The sequence below is a fragment of the Eutrema salsugineum genome, unplaced genomic scaffold, assembly GCF_000478725.1.
Source record: "Eutrema salsugineum unplaced genomic scaffold, Eutsalg1_0 scaffold_6, whole genome shotgun sequence".
Lineage (NCBI taxonomy): Eukaryota > Viridiplantae > Streptophyta > Magnoliopsida > Brassicales > Brassicaceae > Eutrema > Eutrema salsugineum.
This window is the reverse complement of record NW_006256547.1, coordinates 6,423,272-6,447,792: the sequence shown is the minus strand read 5'-3', so window position 1 is coordinate 6,447,792 and position 24,521 is coordinate 6,423,272. Positions and strand designations below refer to the sequence as shown.

Below are 24,521 nucleotides of genomic sequence, written 5' to 3'. Positions count from 1 at the left end.
CCAGTCAAAATGATACACATATTCGCAAGACCAAACTCCACCATTGATGTTCCCATGTAGATGGCAGGACAGAGTCTCCGGCCGCCTCCAAAGGGTAACAGCTCAAAATTCTGTCCTTTTACATCAATGTTATTATCAATGAACCTTTCCGGGAGAAACATCTCTGGATCTTTCCAGGTCTCTGGATCACGTCCAATAGCCCAAACATTCACATAAAGCCGTGTCTTTGGTTGAATCTTGTACCCATTGATCTCAAATTCAGACATTACTTCTCTTGGAACCAGAAGAGGTGCTGGAGGGTGTAGCCTCCATGTTTCTTTGACAACCATTTTCAGGTAATGGAGCTTCTCTATGTCATCCAAGGTGATCATTGACTTGTTACCAATTTGATTTCTGATTTCGGATTGAACTTTCTTCATTGCTCGTGGGTTTCTCATAAGTTCTGTCATTGCCCATGTCATTGTTATTGCAGAAGTACCGATGGCTCCTATAAGAACATTCTGTCATAAGACCATCAAGATAAATGAAGTGTTATAATCTTGAGGTATTATAATGTAATTTCAATATATGATTGCAATTCTTGATTTGTATTTATATATAGTTACCATTAAGATTGCTTTGATATGGTTTCTTGTGAGCTTGCCATATCCAAGAACAGATTCTTCTTTCTGAAATCTCAAGAGCAAATCCACGAAATCTTCACTCTCTCTATCTTTTTCCTCTTTATGTAGATCAAACATTTGTTCATAAAACGCATCAAGATCTTTCACGCTTCTCTCTCTCCGCCCTTGTAAACCAGTGAGCCAGTCGATGATCCAGCCACCATTTGGGAAAAAATCCGAGGCAGAGAAGCTCCCTAAAAACAAGAATGCTTCGTTGATGAACTTGTCGAATCTGTCATTGTTGAGCACAGTCCCGTGGAAACTCACACCAAATGCTGCCTTGCATATCACGCCTACAGTTAAAGAAAGAAACTTCTCGCTCAAGTTAACCGGTGTTTTCTCAGAAGCTGATTCCGTGACTGAATCGATCAGTTTCTTGACCTCCTCGTCTTTGATGGGTTGAATCGAGTGAACTCGTTTAGCACAGAAGACCTCTTGCACACACAGTTTCTTGACTTCTTTCCAGTAATCATCAAAGGGAGCAAAAGCGATGTCCAGATAATTGTAAGAGAGTTCTCTTGGCCCTGAGAAATGATCAAAAATCATGGGATTTTTTAATGAATAAAGCCAAAAAAAACCTTTAGGATGTGTTGAGTGAGAGGTAAAGTACCTACTAAGCTGGGACGGCTACAACAATGGAGGTCATGGATTTTCAGAGCTTGTTTTGCAGTTTCAGAGGAAGAAACTACGACCGTTGGGACTCTTCCAAGCTTCAAAAACATCACAGGACCATACTTTTTGGAGAGTCTCCATAGAGATTGATGAGGTAATTCTCCGAGCTGGTGTAAATTTCCGATGATCGGAAAACCAGGAGGAGACGGTGGTCTTGGTTGCTGCTTCTTGCGTTTGAGGGCGGCGAGAAGAAGACAGGTGAGAAAGAGAAGTGATAGATACCAAATCAGAGCCATTTAATTGCCTATTAATGATGATGGTGATGGAAGGAAGCTTGTGCTTTCATATATCACATGAGTGATTATTTGCTCTGTTCTCCACTATGAAGTATATATGAACCAATCAATGAATGATGACGACGGAGGAAAAATATGAACAAAACAAATAAAATAAAACTATAAAAAAGCAAAATTGATAAACAGTGAACAGCGACAAAGTCATAAAAGACATTAATCACGTGGGACAGTGACAGCTGACCTAATAACATTATACCAAAAAACAGACAGCTGAGGTATAACTACGAGACAATAAACATTTATTTCGTGAAAAGCTAAATTTACTTTCTTTTTTTTTTTCAAATTAGGGTTTTGGTAGGGGAGAGGTACCCTGTTTATTCGACCCTTACAAATAGTATCCATATGCTACTTGAAAAAATGGATATACGTTCCATATTAAAAAACGATATCCACTCGATTTTTGTTTTTGTTTTTAACCGTATTAATGCATGAAAGAATTGTGGGGAAGCAAAAAAAAAAAAAATTTGTAGGGAAGATGATTTTTGTGCTATTTAATTGACAAATGATGTACCTCGTACACTTTTGTCAATATTCAAATTTCTAAAACATTTAAATCTGATGTCCATGCTCATTTCTCAAAAGACTTACGCTAATACGCTATACAAAAAAAAAAGGATGGCTACGATTTGGTATCTATCACTTCTCTTTCTAACATGTCTTCTTCTTGCCGCCTTCAGACGCAAGAAGCAAAAACCAGGACCACCGTCTCCTCCTGGTTTTCCGATCATCGGAAATTTACACCAGCTCGGAGAATTACCACATCAGTCTCTGTGGACACTTTCCAAAAAGTATGGTCCTGTGATGTTTTTGAAGCTTGGAAGAGTTCCAACGGTCGTAGTTTCTTCCTCTGAAACAGCAAAACAAGCTCTGAAAATCCATGACCTCCATTGTTGTAGCCGTCCAAGCTTAGTAGGTACCGTAACTCTCACTCAACACATCCTAAAGTTTTGGTTTTTATTTTTTGTTTGTTGCCTTTATTCATTAAAGACCAATGATTTTTGATAATTTCTCAGGGCCAAGAGACCTCTCTTACAATTATCTGGACATTGCTTTTGCTCCCTTTGATGACTACTGGAAAGAACTAAGGAAGATTTGTGTGCAAGAGCTCTTCAGTGCTAAAAGAGTTCACTCGATTCAACCCATCAAGGACGAGGAAGTCAAGAAACTGATCGAATCAGTCGCGGAATCAGCTTCTCAGAGAAGTCCGGTTAACTTGAGCCAGAAGTTTCAGGGTTTAACCGCTAGCGTGATATGCAAGGCAGCATTTGGTTTGAGTTTTCAAGGAACTGTTCTCAACAATGACAGATTCCACAAGTTAGTTCACGAGGCATTCTTGTTTTTGGGGAGCTTCTGTGCCTCGGATTTCTTCCCAAATGGTGGCTGGATCATTGACTGGCTCACGGGATTACAAGGCCGGAGAGAGAAGAGCGTGAGAGATCTCGATGCTTTCTATGAACAAATGTTTGATTTGCATAAACAGGGGAACAAAGGTGGAGTTGAAGATTTTGTGGACTTGCTCCTGCGGTTGGAGAAAGAAGAAACTGTTCTTGGATATGGCAAGCTCACAAGAAACCATTGCAAAGCAATCTTGATGGTAACTCTACAAAGATTTGCAATCCAAATTTGTAAGAAAATATAGTACTTTAACAATTACATACTTGTGACTCTAACAAATATGTGTAATTTCTTGGATCTTATCACAGAACGTTCTTCTTGGAGCCATCAGTACTTCTGCAATAACAATGACATGGGCAATGGCAGAACTTATGAGAAACCCTCGAGCGATGAAGAAAGTACAATCCGAAGTCAGAAACCAAATGGGGAACAAATCAATGATCACATTTGATGACACAGATCAGCTTAATTACCTGAAAATGGTGACCAAAGAAACATGGAGGCTACATCCTCCAGTACCTCTTCTGGTTCCAAGAGAAGTAATGTCTGAATTTGAGATCAATGGCTACAAGATTCAACCCAAGACATTGCTTTATGTGAATACATGGGCTATCGGGCGCGATCCAGATACCTGGAAGGATCCAGAAGTGTTTCTCCCAGAGAGGTTTATGGATAATAACATTGATGCAAAAGGGCAGAACTTCGAGCTGTTACCCTTTGGAAGTGGCAGGAGAATCTGTCCTGGAATGTACATGGGGACAACAATGGTGGAGTTTGGTCTGGCAAATATGTTGTCTCAATTTGATTGGAAATTGCCAGAAGGCATGGTGGTCGAAGATATCGACATGGAAGAATCTCCTGGACTCACTGTGGGCAAGAAAAAGGAGCTTCTACTTGTTCCGGTTAAGTATGGTGAAAATTGATTACATATACACTATATAAGTTCTTCATGATATTAAAAAATTAAATGTACCGAAATAAAAGTATGTCTATGAGTCTATCTTGTGTTCCTTTGTTTCTTATCGTATTAATCCAAAGAGTGTTGAGTCGTCGACGTGACGTGAAGGAGAAACTAGCTAACTAACGTATGAGTTCTTCCTTTATTTTATTTATTTTTATTATATATAATAATTGGGTCTATATTATTCGTGAGTATGACTAACTTCATATTATGAATTTAAAACCATTGATAGCTACTAGCGTTTGAAATACGAACCACACCATTCGATTCGTCCCATAATATCTTTGGTTCTAATTGATAGCTACTAGCGTTTAAAATATGAACCACCATTCGATTCGTCCCATAATATCTTTGGTTATTTTTTTTGAAATAAAAAATACATGAACCACCTAACTCGAGTCGTCCCATAATTATCTTTCTATCGATTTGTTTTTTTGAAAAAAAAAAATATATGAACCACCTTACGACTAGTCGTCCCATAATATCTTTGATCGAGTTTAAAAAAAAAAAAAATTCCGAGTCTGTTCCATTATATCTTCGGAGTACTCAAACTCCTTATCTTTAAAATGGTATCGTCTATATGAGACTATGAGTGGCTAACTATCTTCGACGTTTTAGAGTTTTTGCTTTTAAGTTATATTATGTTACGTACGTATGGTTTTGGCTCAACGATCGTCCAGATGGCCAAAAGATTATGATACACAATTCAATAGTGCATATATAAAAAGATATGAAGTTCAAATTTACCATAAAAATATTAATAAATATATGCTCAATTTATCTATTTGGTCGTAAATTTCTTAAACATTTGATTTTTCTCTTGTTTACGTAAATAAGTTTATTTAAATATTGCATAATGAATATAGAAATTTTGTATGAAAATAGAAACTTTCACAACGATAAATTGAGCTTTTTGTCTGCCGTCAGCTAAATATTGCATAATGCCATTTATATTGTTGTACTTGTCGGATATTAATTTCAAGGACAGGTGGATGGATGTACAGAGTCGAAGAGTGGGTACCAAAGTCATAAAGATCCCAAAGAAGAAAACGAAAATGTTTTCTGTAATCTGACACATCCTTTAGTGGAGGAAAATTTCATTACATGCATTATTAGTTTTCGAAATCGAATAGAGATGGCGAAATCAATCTAGTAAAGTCAATTAACTTAAATAGATAGAAATTATCATCGCATATGATATGCACACAGTTAGTTTAGAACCAATTATAGCTAATAACGTTTAAGATATGAACCACCTTTCAAGTATGTTCATAATATATAATACTTGGTGAATTCCTGAAACTAATTAAATCACTTGATTGACTTTGTTTTTTTTTTACCAAAAAAATTCGAGTGGTCTCGAAATATCTTTTGGATCTTCGAGTTTGTTCCATAATATCTTCGGAGTATGTATTTTTGGTCTAAATCTTCGAAGTATGTTAATGAATATAGTCACTAGTGTAACGAAATCGTCAACTATCTAAAAAACTATCTTCTATATGAGAGGCAAACTTGTATTTTCGAAGTTTAGAGTTTTGAAATTTAGCCAGAGATAAGACTTTATTTGGCTCAATTATCGTCGCTAGTTAATCATGGTTAAGAGTTAAGACTTTATTTATATAGGAAAAGAAACCTTAGCTAAAATAGAACAATTTGAATGATTGGTGTTGCTTATCCGATTTAGAATGATGCATGTATTTTCTATACTAATACAACATCTCTTAACTTTTTTCAACTAATACAAACTTTTGTAACCAGAGATTCTGAACCGAAATCCAAATTTAATAATCTCGATTTGCGAAAAGCCAAATATTTTTGCTAATTTAAAGCATTTACAACAATTGGCATATATGATTGAAATCGCAGTTAAAAGACTAAAACCTTAATTTGTCATATTTCAAAATAATTTTTTCAACTACTAATCACCATGAATAGATAAATAAATTTTTTTATATAATAGTGGATGTAATTCATAAGAGAAGAAATGAAATTCAGGCGGTAAAGCAAACAGATTTTGGATACTTGGATCTACTACATAGGCACATAGCAGATTAGCAGAACTAATTCCATCGCCACAAAAATGACAGCAACAAAAAAAAAAAGCACCAACAAACATGAGATTATCCAATCTGATTCGAAAGATAATTAAATATCAATAACATTCGATATCCGCAAGCAATCCCAGGAGACTCTAATATACCTAACTACAACATTCGCAATACAAAAGAAACATGTAACCATGATTCTGTTCTCAACAGAAGACTTGTGATAAAACTCTTAAAAGCTAATAATAGATAATCAAAAGTATTTACTCGGTCGCCTCTTCCATCTCCTGTTCCGCGGTGGCTGGAACCACTGGATAATAGTGGTAATGTAGCTCGCCGACGTCATCTCCAGAGAGTTTCTTCCACCCATTAGGCCCAACGTGGTACACTGATCATATAGATTGAGAGAAATTAATAAATCTTCAAAAAAAAAAAAGAATCTTGATATCAGATGATGCATTTGCAGAAGAAGAAGAAGACAGGATTGCTCTTTTTACCGCTAGCAACTCCACCACTAGCTCCATCACGGAATGTAGCATGGTAGATAGATCTCCTTGCTAATTCTGAGGCTTCTTCAACCGACATATCGAATTTGTATCTGTTGACACAACAAAAAGGACCATAAGATCAAGATTAGATTCTGGTTTGGGACTAGACTAAAAGAGAAGTTGGGCAATGATGTTTCTTGAAATAGAAAGTACCCGCTGTCAAGAACACCATAAGCGTATGGTGAACCCGAACCGACAGAGAATCTGTCTCCCTTAAGCCGTCCTCCTTCATTGTCAACATAGTACAACCCAGGGCCCTGTTCCACAAAGCCAGGGATTTTAGTATTTCACATTAATCTCTTTTTTACTAGTGAAATTACAGACGAGGAAGTAAAGATATAGCGTTTCATGTACTGACTGTTTCATCCCATCCAGCAATCATTGTGCCGACAGATAGTCCCATTCCACGGTATGAATAGAGCATGTTGGCAAGCAGCTTTGAAGCTCCTGAAACAGAGATTCTCCTTTTGTTTGCCAGCTCATGTAGACGGCACTACGATAGACAGATAAACCACATCTATTAGAGACATGGCTCCGGCTTAGTGCAGATTTGGTATACAAGATAAATGAAACAAATTTCACTTAACTAACAGGATAAAACCGGAACAAAAACTTAGACACAAGAAACTGAAGAACCCTACGACTGTATGCAGGCATACGAATATACGATAATCCTGATCCCTCGGGTTTTAACGATACAGAATAAAAGGCATGCTCCTAAGGTCAATCTCAGATAAGAAAAAGCATTCTCATTCTTGGAAACAGACGGCATACAAAACATTTAAGTCTCCCACGAAGCAGTATAACTCAAATGCTATCAGAAACCAACAAACTAGCTATACGAACAAAGGATAGACAATGAGTAACCTAATTGTCACAGCAAATGACAGACCCAATTCATCAATTCAGGAAAAAAGCTAAGAAAGTCGAGAGGTTCGGTACCTTGATTCCCAGATTCCGGTGCCAGAATTGGCAATCAGCAGCTCCACCAGCCATTGTACCAAGCATATAAGGATTAATTTCAATAATCTTCTTCACAGACTGCGAAGCTGAATGGAAAACAAACAAACAAGAAAACATCAGCAATTACACATATGCCTCCTTTCTTTTACTTTACAGTATCACTGGCTAAGATAACAAAGATTCGACTTTTCTTTCTTTTTTTTTAACAATCCAACACAGAACTAAAGCCAACAAGAATCTCCATTGTCAAGAAAAACATACAGATATATCCTCCCATGCTTGCTCGAGAATCAGCAGCTACCATAACACCTTCTTTAAAGATAAACGCGAGTGTCGTTGTACCCTTTGCAGGCTTCACCATCTGTACAGCTTCTTTCTGAAACCCATCAAACTAAACCCAACACAAAGATGCGAATTTCTCAATCAAAAAACACCCTTGCAAATAGGAATACAAAAGAAATTGAATTTTCGAAACTAAAGCTCACATCAGTTGTACGAGGAAGATCGAATGAAGGTACAGAAGAAAATCCATCAAGCATCTCGCTGCTTGATCCAAACCCAATCATTGGCATAGTTGTCTCAAATCCACTAGTATCAAGCTTCATCTTCAAAAACCCTGCAGAACCATCGGAAAATCCGTCAAAATCATAAACTAATCAAGCTTGAGAAAGACACCGAATCAGATAACAATCCAAGACATTCCTCTCACAGTTCAGATCGAATCTAACACGAAATTATTTTTGAGTGTAGAAACCATGAGCCCTAATACTTCGTATTAAAACAAATTAACGACAGTAGATCACAATTTAGGAGCTTTAGACGTACCTTGCTAAGGAAAAGCAACGATATCGAGACGCAAAATAAACGAAGCGGAGGAAGTGTGAAGCTGACGAATGACGAAGAAACTAAAAGGAAATCAATTTTAGGGAGGGATGTTTCTTGAGCTCCGGGCAAACCGCACTGGACCAGATTTGGGTGATCGGCTCGGGTTGTGTATTTCCGGGTCATACCGCCTAAGACGGGTTGCACTATATCCAAAACATTGTTTCAATATTTTGGGCTTTATTGCCGTAATTGGGCCTTCTCATTTTAGCTCACCATTTTTGTTTAATCTTGTGCTAAAGGTGTCTAAACGTGCATTTTTTTTTTGTTTAATAAAATCTTGTGCTATGTATGTTGTGATTTTGTCTCAAGGGATATCAGAATTTTTATTTTTTGTGCTTTACTGGACAAAGAACTCCTTTTTTCTTTGTCATGAATCATGCAAATAAATCATAGGCAAATCATTTGGTATTGTTCTTTTCTTTTCGTGTAAAAATGTTTATAATGTATAGAAGTCCTAAAACATCCTCTAAAGTTTGGAACATTAATTCTACTTTGCAAAAACTAGTGACCCATATGTCAAATGAAATCAAATGATTTTACAATTAATAAATCTGGTGGTATCAATGAGTACAGAAAATGAATTATTTCTAAAGGTGGCCCAAAAAAAAAAAAAGGAGTAAACGCATTCACGAGACGCTAGCGTTTGGTACTGCATCTTCTGGCTCGCATAGCTCCTGAAGGAGGACTATTCAATGAAAAGCTGCAATGAGTATGCAACCAATAAGAGTACCTAAGCAACATCCCTAAGTTCGAATGTGCGTGAAACTTTCCTCTTAGGTTCAACAAAACCGGACCAGTTTCAATCTGACGCTGCAGCTCCTTGCTCTGCGTTGGCTGGAGCTGGACTTGACTGCTCACAAGATGAACATTCGCAAACATGGACATTCTCTTAGGAATCTTGAAAGGCTCAATGTACTGAGTAGCTATAAGAGTGCTGTAATAGTAAAGCTCGAATGTCACAGAGCTAAACTTGACACTGCTTTTCTTGTTCGGGTTTGTAAAGTTTGCAAGAATGGTTAGATCTCCGTTCAGAAGAAAACCCATGTCGAGATAAGCAGCGTTTAGGTTAGCAGCTGAGATGTCGATGTGAGGAGAGCGTGGACGGTACACGAGGTAGACGATAAGGACTATTAAGCCGCCAAGAATAAGAATGATCCAGAAAATTGCGCAGCAGAACGCAGCCGACCATGTCATTGCGTTTGTCTGATCTCTTGAAGGTGGTGGTAACGGTGGGCCACCGCGGTGGTGCGGTGATGGAGTTGGAGCGGTTCTCCATGGAGTTGGTTTGGCTATTGGAGGTAGTGTTGTTGGATAACCGCCGCCACCGCGTGGTGGTTGTGATGGTGGAGGTCTTTGTTGTTGTTGTTGATGATGGTGATGATCTTCAGGGCTTAATAGTAATGGTTTTTTTGTAGAGTTTGGTGTTTTTCTTGGTGGTGGTCTCTCCTCTGGGCTTGATAGTAATGGTATTTTTGCAGAGTTTGAAGTTTTCCTTGGCGGTAGTTTCTCTTCTGGGCTTAGTGGTAAAGGTATTGTGGAATGTCGAGGTTCGTGGACTGGACCTTTGCGGTTGCGACCTTGTGGCTTGGTTTGAATTACATGTGGAGCGTTTGGGTGTGATCGTGGAATGGACGGTTGGTGATGGGGAGATGTTTGTGAGGTGGAAGCACCGCCTCTGACATGTTGATTCTGCGGTGGAAGGCGTGCGAAATGAGGGTTGGTTTCATAGTGATGATGATACATTAGAGGAAGAAGCTAAAAAGCATCAAAAGGAAAATTTAGTTGAGATGAGAACATAAGAAGAGTGCGAGATTTCAACTGTTTCTGATATCTAAATGAGAGAGAGAGAGAGAGGATAACTTGGTGACAAGTCCAAGTAAGGATTCTTGTTGTGGGAAATAATATTTCTTAAAAAAAAATAGAGAAGGAAACTAATACAATGAAGCAAGTAATCTTTTCGAAGATTCCTTGCAGGAAAACACAATCAGGATCAAGCAAAACAAAAATAGAGAAAAACTAGTAAACATTCTCTCCATCTTTTCTCATTTTCAGGTTCATTAAGGACTTTGTAATTAGTAATTACTCAACCTAATTTCTTTTTATCCATAGTACCTAAAATCTCGATTTCAAGAGAGACAGAGTTAACAACTTACAGGTAACTGCGAGTACTTGAGATCTTTCTGTTGAATATATCTGAGAAACTGAGATGAACTTTAAAACAAACAATGGTAAGCATTTTAGAAACAAACCAAAAGCAACACAAGTAAAATTTTGTCTGTAAGTGTATATTGGTTATTGCCTGCTAATGTATCGAAAATTCAGCAATTCAGAATCCTCAATCCTCCATCGCTTTGGAGTACCGAGGTTTCCGGCTGTTGCGATGGGTTGATCAACTATCTAAGATCCCAGAAACAACTTTGAATACATGTACTTTTTGGAACTGAAGCTTTTCATAATGATTATGGAAAACTTAGGAAAGAAAAGCCTTATTCATAAGAGTAAAAAACTAATGGTAATCCAAGATCATACCAATTCCATATTGATCCCATTCATCGAAAGTTCAAAACGAAAAGAAAAAACCTGAATCACAACTGTGTTATATCACACATACTAGCACTGATCAACATTAGTTCCCAGAAAAAGATGTAATCGTTATAGCAGCATTCTTGATTTGGCTCGGCTCTCATAAACCTCTGCAAAGAAGAAAATGAGAAAGAAACCATTAACAATCCGTTGTATACAATTATAGCTACAAAACTGCAACATTGGAAGAGTAGTGTATGTTCTTGTAGCTTTTTCTAAAATTCAAGGTTTTTACCATACCCAATGAATCGAACAAGTTCATGAGTGTGAGTTACATGATTTCAGAAATTTTTGAGCAGCCTAAACAATAACCATTAAGCCCTAAATGCAAACATTTTCCGAATTCGGAAACTATACCTGACTTTCTTGATAAGGATCTTCTGGAGTTTGCGAGCAAAGTCAATGGATTTGATCCTTCGTTCCAGATTCTTCCTAGCGAGAACCTTCTTCTCCGAGTTCTTAATGTGATGAGTCTGCTGCGCTTTTATCAGCCTCTCCATTCCACTCGACTGCATCTTCCTCTGCAGAATCGTCAGCGCCTTGTCCAGATCCCCGGAGAATACCTTCACTCTTATCCCTCGCTCTTGCTGTAACTGGTTATGACTCGCCCGAGTCATTAATCCCGTAACTCGCTTCGCTATCGTGTTCATCTTCCCGAGCAAATGTTACTCGATTTCTCCAAATTGAGCTTCCAAAATCATGGGTGAGTTAAAAAAGCGGAGAATCGAAGAAGCAAAACAATCGGAACGGAATTCGAGTTATCGGTCGGAATCTCACCGGAGAGATATAAAGAGGCGATTGACTGATGATCCAGACGAGAGATTGTGTAGGTTAAAAATGACTGAGGAAAAGAGAGAAGAAAAGAGACAATTTAGGGGTGATTATGTAGCTATAATAAACTATAGGATGTAATTGTAAATATAAAATAAACTAATCCTCTGTTTGATTAAGAGGGTGTTACTTAGAATATGAACAATGAGGCCATTCCAAAAAGCTTTCTTTAATCCGTCTATTGAGTGTTTTAGTCTCTCTCTCCAAGCTCTTTCCTCACATGGCAGCGTTGCACATAGTAAGCTGAAGAACTGCTGCTATCCACAGAGATTATAAAGAGAAGAAGAAGAAGAAATAGAGAAATAATCGATAGATAAGCTGGCGATTTTTAGCCCGAGGCGAGCAATGGCGGAGTTGCAGCACTCAAGTTCTCTCGGGGCCGATCTTTTGCCTCTCCGCTACGTGGCGGCGTAGTACACGATCACTCTCCCAACGACGGAGACGACAAAGATGGACGCCCATGTCATCCCTCGAGAGATCAAGACAGTCCGATCTGGTCACTCCCTGGGTTTCACTCTTTGTTTCCTTTCCTCGGTGACGTTCAGATTTCTGATTTTTCATGAATACCTAATGTTGCCTTTTTCTAATTCTCGTGTTGGAAATGTTGGCTCTGGAGAGGACGAAGAATCACATATAACACGTGCGAACATTCTCATTGTCAGGGGTTGGTGGAGTTGATCTGTTTGAATACAATACATAGTATTCAAATTCCTTCCCTGTAGGTTCTCCAAGAAGACCAACTTCTGAATCTCCAGATTCGTATCGTTTTTTGAGAATTTGCTGGGATGACTTTTTTTTTCTTCGCCTTGGTTTTTCTTCTTCGTCTGAGCTATCCATTAGGCAATAGTCTCAGTCACAGACGTCAAAGAATTTGTGATCTGTTTCGTCTGAGAATACATAGATCGGGTCTCCGGCTGCGTTAAAAAAAATTGATTGGAACACCAGGCAGATATTGCCTCAGGGGTTGTACTTCTTCGGCTGGAGAGATTGCATTTATCTCAGTACAAAAGGCTGGATGACGTGATTTTTCACCATTTTGTTGTTTAAAAGATATCTCGATTGCTCTGTCTTTTCGTCTGTAGATGGAGGAGTCCACGAACTGTATCGGTACACTGCTTTCATGAAGCTTTTCGTAATTTGTCACCCATGACTCTGGAAGCAATTTTACTAATTCTTCTCTAAGAATTTGTCTGGGGATATGGATGCATGATGGACTGTGTTGAGATTCTAGCTGTATGAGTAGTGCATCTTCTGTGTCTCGTGGGAGACTGAGGTCCATAGCATTGTTTTGGACCCTATACGCCATATGATGGTGGAGTGTTGCTACATATGTGTTGCCAACTTGGGGAGCGCCTGTGATTTGTAGCTGAATTTGCATGTTCTGGAAGATTTGAGGGTCTTCAAGTGCTATGTTGAAGTTTGGGTAGAGAGTGACAAATACCGTGCCTGCATTCAGGGTCGTCTGAATTGTTGCTATGCAAGCATGCTGTTATTCTCTTTATTTAGTGTTGAGTAGGGCAACTCTTGCCACAACGGGTAGGCATTTTCTTCCATGTAGAGTTAACGCCAACCTAATTGCTCCGTAATGTAGGTGGGTGTAGCCATGAGTCTTCCATTGGTGAACCATCCCTTCGTTGAAGCGGAGGGGAATCATCTGTTCAGTTTCTGTCGCTGAAACAAGGTGTTGCTCCATTTGCGAGGCTAGGATTAGCTCTCTTACGGCATGTTTGCTGGGACCAAAGACTTGTTTATCACCTTTGGGAAAGTAAAGTTTGGTTTTGTAAAGGCTTTATATGGGTTAAGTAAGGGTAATTGGGTGATGGGTACTTTACTATCTTCACTCACATATTCTATTTCATATAGGTAATCTATCTTACTAGAGGTTGATTTTTTAAAAGGAGTTTTGTTTAGGGAACTTTCCATGATATATGATGCGACTAAAGACCTAAATAGAATGCTTTTTTTTTCTTATCTATCCTTTAGAGTAATACTAAGCCAAGAGTTGGTTTTTATGATGCACTAAGAATATTTGAGAAATCTCTCGTAAGATATTTTAGCTCGATAACCGAGGCAATACTTCATAGCTTTGAGCCTCAAGGTATTTTGAGTATTATGATTTTATAAGTTCTTCCTCAAAATTCTTTTTTCTAGTTATGTCAGATTTCTGATGTGGAGAATCCACTATGTGGCAACTACAGAGCATACTTTCTATATTAGCTTGTAGAAGAAACAACTCGTAGGCTTATTACTCTTCGGCGAGATAAGATATAAAGTTTAGACTGCCATGGCTCTAATACCAAATTTACAAACACATAGTGAGTACAATTACAAAAAAAGTTTATTAGGATCACAAGTATTTAAAAGATTATTAAAAGATTAAAGAGATGATTATACAAAAGAGAATATTTTATATATATAGAACACTTCCCAAATTACAAGAACACTCAAATTTTCTCTCAAACTCGATTAGAGGACTTAACTTGCCTTATGCAAACACCTAAACCTCTTATTTATAGTGATACAATGGATACCTAATTTAAAGCTATTACACACGTAGATACCTAACTTAGAGCTATTTAGCATGTGGATATCTCCTCATGCATAATTATTTTATTATTTTATTATTTAACATATGCATAATGAATAACTTTTCTTATTCAACATTGCATCATTATTTATAAAATTGCGCAGCAAAACGCAGTTGACCGTGTCATTGCGTTTGTCTGATCTCTTGAAGGTGGTGATAAAGGTGGTCCACCACGGTGATGCGGTGATGGTGTTGGAGCGGTTCTCCATGGAATTGGTTTGGCTATTGGAGGTAGTGTTGTTGGATATCTGCCGCCACCGCGTGGTGGTTGTGATGGTGGAGGTCTTTGTTGTTGTTGTTGTTGATGATGGTGATGATGATGATCTTCAGGGCTTAATAGTAATGGTCTTTTTGTTGAGTTTGGAGCTTTTCTTGGCGGTAGTTTCTCTTCTGGGCTTAGTGGTAAAGGTATTGTTGAACGTGGCGGTTCGTGGACTGGACCTTTGCGGTTGCGACCTTGTGGCTTGGTTTGGATTACATGTGTAGCGTTTGGGTGTGATTGTGGAATGGACGGTTGGTGATGGGGAGATGTTTGTGAGGTGGAAGCACCTCCTCTGACATGTTGATTCTGCGGTGGAAGGCGTGCAAAATGAGGGTTGGCTTCATAGTGATGATGAGACATTAGAGGAAGAAGCTAAAAAGCATCAAAAGGAAAATTTAGTTGAGATGAGAACTTAAGAAGCGTGCAAGATTTCAACTGTTTCTGATATCTAAATGAGAGAGAGAGAGAGAGGATAACTTGGTGACAAGTCTAAGTAAGGATTCTTGTTGTGGGAAATAATATTTCTTAAAAAAAATAGAGAAGGAAACTAACAATGAAGCAAGTAATCTTTTTGAAGATTCCTTGCACTAAAACACAATCAGGATCAAGCAAAACAAATAAGAAAGAAAAACTGACATTCTCTCCATCTTTTCTCGTTTAAAAGTTCATTAAGGAAATTGTAATTAGTAATTACTAAATCTAATTTCTTTTTATCCATAGTACCTAAAATCTCGATTTCAAGAGAGATAGAGTTAACAACTTACAGGTAACTGTGAGTACTTGAGATCTTTCTGATGAATATATCTGAGAAATGAGATGAACTTTAAGACAAACAATGGTAAGCATTTTAGAAACAACCCAAAAGCAACACAAGTAAATTTTTGTCTAGAAGTGTATATTGGTTAGTGCCTGCTAATGTATTCCAAATTCAGCAGTTCAGAATCCTCAATCCTCCATTTGTAAAATGTTTCAGCTATCATCGCTTTGGACTACCGACCTTGCTTTTGGGATGAGTTGATCAACTATCTAAGATCCCAGAAACAACTTTGAATACATGTACTTCTTGGAACTGAATTTTCATAATGATTATGGAAAACTTAGAAAAGAAAAGCCTTATTCATAGAGTAAACAACTAATGGTATAATCCAATATCATCCCAATCCCACATTGATTCCATTCATCAAAAGTTCAAAATGAACAGAAAAAAACCTGGATCACAACTGTGTTATATCACACATACTAGCACTGATCGACATTAATTCCCCAAAAAAAAAGGTAATGGTTATAGCAGCATTGTTGATTTGGCTCGGCTCTCATAAACCTCTGCAAACAAGAAAATAAGAAAACCATTAACAATCCATTGAATATACAAAACTGCAACAAATGGTGGAGGAGCAGAGCTAAGAGTAGTGTATGTTCTTGTAGCTTTTTTTCCTAAAATTCAAGGTTTTTATCATACCCAATGATCGAAACCAATTCATGAGATCAAGTGTGAGTTAACATAATACCAAAAATTCGAGCAGCCAAAAAATAACAGCAACCATTAAGCCCTAAATGCAAACATTTTCAGAATTCGGAAACTATACCTGACTTTCTTGATGAGGATCGACTGGAGTTTGCGAGCAAAGTCAATGGATTTGATCCTGCGTTCTAGATTCCTCCTAGCGAGAACCTTCTTCTCCGAGTTCTTAATGTGATGAGTCTGCTGCGCTTTTATCAGCCTCTCCATTCCACTCGACTGCATCTTCCTCTGCAGAATCGTCAGCGCCTTGTCCAGATCTCCGGAGAATACCTTCACTCTTATCCCTCGCTCCTGCTGCAACTGTTTATGACTCGCCCGAGTCATTAATCCCGTAACTCGCTTCGCTATCGTGTTCATCTTCCCGAGCAAATGTTCTCCCTTCACTCTCGATTTCTGCAAATTAAGCTTCCAAAATCATGGTTGAGAAAAAATCGGAGAATCGAAAAAATCGGAACGGAATTTGACTTACCGGTCGGAATCTCACCGGAGAGACAAAAATAGGCGATTGATTGATGATCCAGACGAGAGATTGTGTAGGTTAAAAGTGAGTCAAGGTAGACGAGAGATAGGGAATTTAGGGGTAATTATGTAGCTATAATAAATTATAGGGATGTATTTGTAAATATTAAAGAAACTAATCCTCTGTTTGATTTAGAGGGTGTTGACTTAGAAGATGAACATTGAGGCCATTCAAAAAAGCTTTTTTTTTTTTTTTTTTTTTTTTTTTTGTCTTCAAAAAAGCTTTCTTTAATTCGTCTGTTGAGTGTTTGAGTCTCTCTCTCCAAAGGTCTTTCCTCACATGGCAGCGTTGCACATAGTAAGCTGAAGAAGTGTTGCTATCCACAGAGATTAAAGAGAGAGAAGAAGAAGAAGAAGAAGAAGAAGAAGAAGAAGAAATAGAGAGAGAATCGATATATAAGCTGGCGACTTTTAGCCCGAGGCGAGCAATGGCGGAGTTGCGGCACTCGAGCTCTCTCGGGGGCCGATCTTCTTCCTCTCCGCTACGTGGCGGCGGTGGCGGAGATGAGGACTCGTCTTCGCCTCACGTATACGATCACTCTCCCAACGGCGGAGACGACGAAGATGGACGCCCACGTCATCCCTCGAGAGATCGAGACCGTCCGATCTGGTCAGTCCCTGGGTTTCACTCTTTGTTTCCTTTCCTCGGCGACGATCCTAGGGTTTCTCCTCAGAAGAATAAAATATCGCTTCTCTTGATATTGATTCTCGCCGTCGCAAGCTTGATCTCCGTTTACGGGATTATTAATCACTTGGTAAGTCTTCCTTTCGATCTAAGAACTGAGATCTTCTGGTATTAAAAATTTCACGTCTCTCAGATTCAGGCTCTATGTTCAAATTGTTGAATCGATTTAGAAAAGTATTAGCTTGCTTACGAATTCTCTTCTGAGTGAAAATCAAGGGTTTTTGTTGGATTTACATTATTCTCAAACTAAGATCTCTTGTCTCTGCAGAATGCACCATATTTATGTAAAAAGGATGGAATTGTGCTTAACTGCCCTCATGTAAGTGTTTGAACTTTGGAATGTGTTTGTCAAATGCATAAGCTTTGAATCCCTTTAATCAAATTGTGTATTTTTGCATTTCTAGGTAAAAGAATCACCTTCTCCTTGGGAGAATCCTTTGTCTGCAACGACTTCTTGGAAACCTTGCGCTGAGCGGCGGATTGGTGGAGTCTCAGGTATTAATCGCCATTGACATTGTTGATATGTCTTTTGGTGAAAGTTCAAATTTTTTTCCTTGATTCGGGTTTTGTTTGATGGCTGCTTATTAGATTTCATCAACTTTTTTTCTTTCAGATCTTCTTCCTGAGAACGAAACAAATGGCTATGTTTTCATTCATGCTGAGGGTGGTTTGAATCAGCAGCGAATTGCTGTATGTATCTTCCATGCTTTTATCTCCTTCTTTCCACTGTCAAATCATGGATCAATACCCAAATGGCTGCTTTGTTTTTTATTGAGTTATGCCCTTTCATGGCTTTTGTTTACAGATCTGTAATGCAGTAGCTGTTGCCAAGATTATGAATGCAACTCTGATTCTACCAGTACTGAAGCAGGACCAAATTTGGAAAGATCAAACGTAGGCTTATTCAGATGTTTCTTGAACTATTTTTCTAAGTTTCTAGTCACTGCTGCTGCATTGTATTCTAGTTATGATTATTTAAGCACATGAATAAAGGAGTCAGGTACTCTCTCTCTTTTATTTATAGTTTACCGAGTCCGTTTACTTTCTTTTGCAGAAAATTTGAAGATATTTTTGATGTAGACCATTTCATTGATTACTTGAAAGATGATGTCCGAATTGTTCGAGATATACCTGACTGGTTCACTGACAAAGCAGAGTTATTCTCTAGTATAAGGTTTGGTTTTCAACTCCATTTATTTGTTAATGATATACTTGTTTGAAGATTTCAAAAGTGAGCTTGTGGGTTTATGGCGTCATCCCCTGTGTACATATTTGATTAAAAAAATCTATCACAATTTTTATATATCAGAACAAAGATTTTGTCTCAGCTTTTTGTTAATCTTCTGCAGAAGAACAGTCAAAAACATTCCAAAATATGCAGCAGCCCAGTTCTATATAGATAATGTTTTGCCTCGGATAAAGGAGAAAAAGATAATGGCCTTGAAGCCTTTTGTCGATCGACTCGGGTATACTACATATTCTATAGTATAGGGCTCAGACTTTTGGAATTTTCTTTATAAGCGATGAATGATATATCCGTGTGGTGCTGGAAATTTTTCAGGTACGACAATGTACCTCAAGAAATCAACAGATTACGATGCCGTGTAAATTATCATGCTCTCAAATTTCTCCCAGAGATAGAACAGATGGCTGATTCACTTGTTGCTAGAATGAGAAATCGCACTGGAAATCCGAATCCGTATATGTATGGAGATATCAGACTTCTAGAACTTTGTTTAAACTTGGGACCTTATGCATTGTTTTGACTCAAAACTATTCTGTGTGTCTTGTATTAGGGCTCTTCATCTTAGATTCGAGAAAGGAATGGTTGGTTTATCTTTCTGTGATTTCGTGGGGACAAGGGAAGAAAAAGCTAGAATGGCAGAATACAGACAAAAGGAATGGCCTCGACGTTTCAAGGTGACATTTATAAGTGGTTGATAACTTCTATTTGATGCCTAAACAACCTCAACTCCTGCCTAAATGAATTTGCTTGACATGTGTTGCAGAATGGTTCCCATCTCTGGCAGCTCGCTTTGCAGAAGCGCAAAGAAGGTCGATGCCCTCTTGAGCCAGGAGAAGTTGCTGTGATCCTACGCGCAATGGGATATCCAAAAGAAACACAAATCTATGTAGCATCTGGTCAAGTCTATGGCGGCCAAAACCGTATGGCTCCACTAAGAAACATGTTTCCAAATTTGGTAACCGCACCGGACCCTATCTCCTCAAATTCTATAATGCATCATCAGCATGCTTGTCTCTCACAACAACTGTCCTTTCAAACCAGGTAACAAAGGAGGATTTAGCAGGCAAGGAGGAACTAGCAAGCTTTAGAAAGCACGTAACAAGCCTCGCGGCTCTAGATTTCTTGGTCTGTTTGAAGTCAGATGTGTTTGTAATGACACACGGTGGAAACTTTGCAAAATTGATCATTGGAGCACGGAGATATATGGGTCATCGCCAGAAATCAATCAAACCGGATAAAGGGTTAATGTCGAAATCATTTGGGGATCCTTACATGGGATGGGCAACTTTTGTGGAAGATGTAGTTGTAACTCATCAAACACGGACCGGTTTGCCTGAAGAAACTTTCCCTAACTACGATCTTTGGGAAAATCCTCTCACTCCGTGCATGTGTAAAGCTTGATGATGCTTTTGTCTTGCATTGTGAGCCGATTGGCCTAGAAAGAGAGGAGATGAGTTTGGTCTAGATTTGTCTGAGGAGCAACAGACTATAGAGATATGGTAGTTTATTTTCATCCTTATTCCTTATTTTTAACCCTTCAAAGCCTTCACATACTCTTTGTAATCATTTTGATATTATGTAAAGTTCTAGTGAAGAAAACAAAAGTTTACATAGATACTTTGAGCGGTCTCCTGGAGAAAACATTCCAAACCTCATGATTAATCTATACCATTATTAAGAGATTTTAAGACCATGATTAAGAGATTCTAAGTCTTGGGAATCCCGGATCGAATCCCAAATCTTCAGGACTTGTGGCAAAACCGGGTTTTCTTACCATGTAATAGTAAAACATTCACAGTGACTATCCATGATTGAAACTCTTGTTCCCTCAACTTTCAAGGTGAGCATTTCAAATTTTCAACCACTGGACTATTATGAATTGGGTTCAAAACTTGTTTAAACGTTTATTTTAGTAAATACACAAGAAAGAAGAAAACTTTTAAGAACAAGACTTTTACGAGTTCAGCTAACTCAATTTGTATACCTTACATCTCGCCGAGAGACATCTGGAATTCCACTAGAACTTGAAGTTACAACTTACAAGTGATGAACTTCAAAAAAAACGAAAAAAACCTACATTTCTTATGCTGGTTCTGTTTTCTCTCTTACAAATAATCTTTTTTACACTTGTACAACTCATTGAAACCTAGAAACATATGTTCCTCTTTAGTCTTTTGTCATCTCTCAGGTGCATGCATATAGTCTTTTATCAGTTTGCTAAAACATGCAAAAAAGACTTTTGAGATATGACAAAACAGTGTGTGAGAAAGTCGCAAAGTTCTTTTCTGAAAATAGGTTTTTCTTTGTATCATTTAATTTCTCTTACAATAGTTCAACGGTTACTAATCTAATCCTTAAAAGAATTACATCTCTTCTTAATTCTTGTCACGCTAACTAGTAGTAGTACCCGCCATTAACGAGAATCGCGTGCTCTAGTCTCTCAGGTTCTCAACAACACATAAGAGGAAGCAAAATCGAGAAACAAATTAAAACACAAAGAAGGCATCGTAATCGGGTCTCATCACTATGATCGGACAATCCCTTGAGAGAACCGGGTCGATTCGGTTCATTGTCTTCTTCATCATCCTCCATCTTTCCATTTATAGGTACTCCACTTTTTTCTTCGCTTCACTCTACTGTGTTTTTTTTTTTTTCACCTCATCCGTCTTGAAAATTTCAAGCTTGTTGTGTTGGGTCGATTCTGATTTTGGCTCTGATTGTAAGTTGAATGTTCTTTCTCTGATCGATCGCGAAATTTCAGTTTACCGATTAACGCAAGGTCGAACGAACATGCGAGCTTTCCTCCAAGAGGATGGAATTCGTACGATTCCTTTTGCTGGACTATCTCTGAAGCTGAGTTCTTGCAAAGCGCTGAAATCATTTCAAAGCGTCTTCTTCCTCATGGGTATCAGGTATTTGCATAAACACCAAAAACCCTTAAGTGTTCAAAATGAAATGGACCCGTCTTTGGATGGCTAATTGAGTTTCTTCTTCATTTGGAAGTTGAAATTTTGGATTTTTAATTCTCTGTAACTGAGTTATTGGAATGTGATATTTTGGGTTTTTGTTTAACATCCTGTGTTGTGTGTGTGTGGATTGGATACAGTATGTTGTGGTGGATTACCTTTGGTATAGAAAGAAAGTTGAAGGAGCTTATGTGGACTCTCTTGGGTATGATGTGATTGATGAATGGGGAAGGATGCATCCTGATCCAGCAAGATGGCCATCTTCTAGAGGCGGCAAAGGTTTCACCCAAGTAGCTGAGAAAGTTCATGGAATGGGTTTGAAGTTTGGGATTCATGTTATGGGAGGAATAAGCACACAGGCTTATAACGCAAACACTCTTGTTATGGACAGTGTTAAGGTATTTGATTTGAAAGTTTGTATGAAAGTGAGAGTTTGGATCTTTTCTTTTTCCTTTTTGGTGATTGTTTACCTTTTTGTGCCTCAGGGAGGTGCTTATGAAGAATTGGGTAGACAGTGGCGGGCGAAAGATATTGGGATGAAGGAGAAGGCTTGTGTGTGGATGTCACATGGGTTCATGAGTGTGAATACAAAGTTAGGTGCAGGAAAAGCGTTCCTGAGGTCTCTTTATCGACAATATGCTGAATGGGGCGTCGATTTCAGTAAGAGAATTGACATTATTTACATAACTATCTTGTCTCAGTTCAATATATTGAATATCTCAATCTTGTCTCATTTTCTTGGTCTTCAGTAAAACATGACTGCGTATTTGGTGCTGACTCCAATATAGAGGAGATAACTTTTGTGTCAGAGGTATGTTAATTCTTATTTGTACTGTCTAAAATCTTCTGGTAAAGTCAGAGGTAACATAGAAATGGAATTCGTTTTTTTTTGTTTGCAGGTTCTGAAGGAGCTTGATCGGCCTGTATTGTACTCCATATCTCCAGGGGCGAGTGTGACACCTACAATGGCTAAAGAAGTTAGCCAATTGGTTAACATGTACAGAATAACAGGTGATGATTGGGACACATGGAAAGACGTGGTGGCACATTTCGATATCTCAAGGTCTAGCTTCATGTGCATTAACTTAGCTGGAAATCCTGTTGCCGAGTTTTTAGCCTTCTTTGATTTCATATAATTTGGAATTCTTCCAGGGATATGTCTGCTTCTAGTATGATCGGTGCACGAGGGTTACAAGGAAAATCATGGCCAGACCTAGATATGTTACCTCTTGGATGGCTTACTGATCCAGGTTCAAACTTCGGACCTCATCGAGCGTGTAATCTTAACATGGAAGAACAAAAGACACAGGTATAACTCTAGCTACACAGTGCATAGTTTATCAGTAATCATTAAAACCATATATCGCATGTCTCTTAGGCTCTTTTTGCTTATCATTCAGATGACATTGTGGTCTATTGCAAAGTCCCCTCTCATGTTTGGAGGTGATGTGAGAAAGCTTGATGACGCCACTTATAATCTGATCACAAATCCTACACTGCTGGAAATAAATTCTTATAGCTCTAATAACAAGGAGGTTTGTTGAATCATAACCTCAAAACTCATCTCTGTATTTCGAAGACTTCTGTCATCAAACTCTGCCTATTTCTTTTCTTACAGTTTCCATACATCACCGCGACAAGAGTATCTAGGAATATGCACAAAAGCCATCCTCATCATCCAACGGCCAACAACATATCAACCAAACATGCGTTTGGTCTCACTAGCTGCAAAGAACCAAAAGCCAACACTTGGTCCATTGTAGACAAGAACCGTGGACAAATCTGTTGGAACCAATACTCTAGCGAAAAACCAGAGAAGAACTTTTGCTTATACAACAGAAAAGCTCTACTAGCTTCGTATGACTCTTCTTTCTCTTAAACCTTTTTCTTCCACTCACTTTACATTTCATAAGCCTCCCGTGACCAATTTATCTGCTTCATTTTGGTGCAGCGATGAGGAGATGAAACACAACCAGCTTTATCAAGGAAAGCTTCATTTACAAACAAATGATAAAGCAGAGTCTTGTTTGGGAGCTTCCTCGAAGCAAAAGCTCACTTCCAAAGATTATAGTCGAGGTGCGTTATCACCTTGCAAACTCGATGCAAACCAGGTACAACAACGATTCTCGATCTCTCTCGCTATTAATTACCATTGATATTCTTACATCTTCACTTTCATATAACACACGCGCTAAAATCTTCAGATGTGGGAGCTCCACAGTAATGGAACACTAGAAAACAGTTATTCCGGTCTTTGCGCCGTGTTAAATCCAGTGAAAGGTTTGTTCTCTTTCAAATCAACTAAGTTATCCTCTCTGTTTCTTCGACATTTCCCCTTTTCTAATCTTTGGCATTAAATTTAAATTCATTTGCAGCCGAAGCTAGCTCCAATGGAGTTCGTTCTTGGATTGCCACGGGAAGAAGAGGTGAAATATATGTCGCCTTCTTCAACTTAAACCCTTTGAAGACAACAATATCAGCCAAGATATCAGACATTGCCAAGGCTCTTCAGAACAAGCAGAATATTCAAGGAGCTTCGTGTAAGAGCCACGAGATATGGAGCGGCAAAGATTTCGGACCAACAAAAGATTCAGTTTCTATTCAAGTCGAATCTCATGGTCCTGCTCTCTTCATTCTCCGATGTAGCCATGCATGACTATATCAGATCAACAAGCTTTTCTTTTACCTTCTACATACGACCTCCTTTCTCATTCTATCTAGTGATATTACATCTTTATTAGCTTAATAAAACAACAACAATAAAGGAGTTTATATATAATCTATGCTTCAATATCACACTGCTCACAACTAAAGGATATTTCATCTCTAGTGATAATGATTTTTTTCCAAATACATGTTTCTTTTATAAACAAAATGATACATTTAGGACCGT

At 38.3% G+C, this 24,521-nt stretch overlaps 8 protein-coding genes and 1 pseudogene across 10 annotated transcripts; 3 read left to right on the top strand and 6 right to left on the bottom strand.

Moving 5' to 3' along the window:
* Positions 1-2: 2 nt before the first annotated feature.
* Positions 3-1,636, bottom strand: LOC18012373 (cytochrome P450 71B37; the record flags this gene model as incomplete). Its single annotated transcript, XM_006395506.2, has 3 exons — positions 1,273-1,636; positions 606-1,186; positions 3-500 (listed from the first exon to the last, which is right to left on the bottom strand). Coding segments are annotated over exons 1-3 (1,377 nt in total), but the record flags the coding sequence as incomplete, so codon positions are not given.
* Positions 1,637-2,217: 581 nt separating this feature from the next.
* On the top strand, positions 2,218-4,077 carry LOC18012372 (cytochrome P450 71B9). The gene is made up of 3 exons (XM_006395505.2): positions 2,218-2,543; positions 2,644-3,224; positions 3,334-4,077. Exons 1-3 carry the CDS (start codon positions 2,246-2,248, stop codon positions 3,946-3,948), a joined length of 1,494 nt encoding a protein of 497 aa, XP_006395567.1. The 5' UTR covers positions 2,218-2,245; the 3' UTR covers positions 3,949-4,077.
* Positions 4,078-6,086: 2,009 nt separating this feature from the next.
* On the bottom strand, positions 6,087-8,537 carry LOC18011996 (proteasome subunit beta type-5-B). Its single transcript, XM_006395504.2, has 8 exons — positions 8,368-8,537; positions 8,028-8,158; positions 7,804-7,933; positions 7,522-7,628; positions 6,938-7,072; positions 6,733-6,836; positions 6,529-6,629; positions 6,087-6,419 (listed from the first exon to the last, which is right to left on the bottom strand). Exons 2-8 carry the CDS (start codon positions 8,145-8,147, stop codon positions 6,295-6,297), a joined length of 822 nt encoding a protein of 273 aa, XP_006395566.1. The 5' UTR covers positions 8,148-8,158; positions 8,368-8,537; the 3' UTR covers positions 6,087-6,294.
* A 526-nt stretch (positions 8,538-9,063) lies between these two features.
* LOC18011995 (NDR1/HIN1-like protein 13) lies at positions 9,064-15,942 on the bottom strand. The gene is made up of 3 exons (XM_006395503.2): positions 15,455-15,942; positions 14,753-15,062; positions 9,064-9,785 (listed from the first exon to the last, which is right to left on the bottom strand). The coding sequence occupies exons 2-3, from the start codon at positions 15,048-15,050 to the stop codon at positions 9,064-9,066; spliced, it is 1,020 nt and encodes a 339-aa protein (XP_006395565.2). The 5' UTR covers positions 15,051-15,062; positions 15,455-15,942.
* LOC18012329 lies at positions 10,859-11,865 on the bottom strand. 2 transcript variants are annotated; one of them, XM_006395502.2, is made up of 3 exons: positions 11,788-11,865; positions 11,368-11,698; positions 10,859-11,120 (listed from the first exon to the last, which is right to left on the bottom strand). In XM_006395502.2, exons 2-3 carry the CDS (start codon positions 11,658-11,660, stop codon positions 11,111-11,113), a joined length of 303 nt encoding a protein of 100 aa, XP_006395564.1. In that variant the 5' UTR covers positions 11,661-11,698; positions 11,788-11,865; the 3' UTR covers positions 10,859-11,110. The 2 variants fall into 2 exon arrangements, with proteins under 2 accessions (XP_006395564.1, XP_024007514.1); XM_024151746.1 differs by having other exon boundaries at positions 11,368-11,862.
* On the bottom strand, positions 12,469-13,457 carry LOC112083557 (annotated as a pseudogene).
* On the bottom strand, positions 15,757-16,767 carry LOC18012026. The gene is made up of 3 exons (XM_006395500.2): positions 16,682-16,767; positions 16,277-16,605; positions 15,757-16,013 (listed from the first exon to the last, which is right to left on the bottom strand). Exons 2-3 carry the CDS (start codon positions 16,567-16,569, stop codon positions 16,004-16,006), a joined length of 303 nt encoding a protein of 100 aa, XP_006395562.1. The 5' UTR covers positions 16,570-16,605; positions 16,682-16,767; the 3' UTR covers positions 15,757-16,003.
* A 232-nt stretch (positions 16,768-16,999) lies between these two features.
* Positions 17,000-20,309, top strand: LOC18012104 (protein PECTIC ARABINOGALACTAN SYNTHESIS-RELATED). Its single transcript, XM_006395499.2, has 11 exons — positions 17,000-17,486; positions 17,685-17,735; positions 17,821-17,911; positions 18,030-18,106; positions 18,222-18,310; positions 18,471-18,590; positions 18,766-18,882; positions 18,978-19,121; positions 19,213-19,336; positions 19,426-19,617; positions 19,704-20,309. The coding sequence occupies exons 1-11, from the start codon at positions 17,160-17,162 to the stop codon at positions 20,061-20,063; spliced, it is 1,692 nt and encodes a 563-aa protein (XP_006395561.1). The 5' UTR covers positions 17,000-17,159; the 3' UTR covers positions 20,064-20,309.
* A 624-nt stretch (positions 20,310-20,933) lies between these two features.
* On the top strand, positions 20,934-24,407 carry LOC18012198. 2 transcript variants are annotated; one of them, XM_006395498.2, is made up of 12 exons: positions 20,934-21,268; positions 21,424-21,574; positions 21,769-22,026; positions 22,114-22,288; positions 22,378-22,439; positions 22,528-22,691; positions 22,781-22,937; positions 23,029-23,163; positions 23,247-23,485; positions 23,580-23,739; positions 23,833-23,908; positions 24,004-24,407. In XM_006395498.2, exons 1-12 carry the CDS (start codon positions 21,189-21,191, stop codon positions 24,282-24,284), a joined length of 1,938 nt encoding a protein of 645 aa, XP_006395560.1. In that variant the 5' UTR covers positions 20,934-21,188; the 3' UTR covers positions 24,285-24,407. The 2 variants fall into 2 exon arrangements, with proteins under 2 accessions (XP_006395560.1, XP_024007552.1); XM_024151784.1 differs by having other exon boundaries at positions 21,763-22,026.
* Positions 24,408-24,521: the final 114 nt, after the last annotated feature.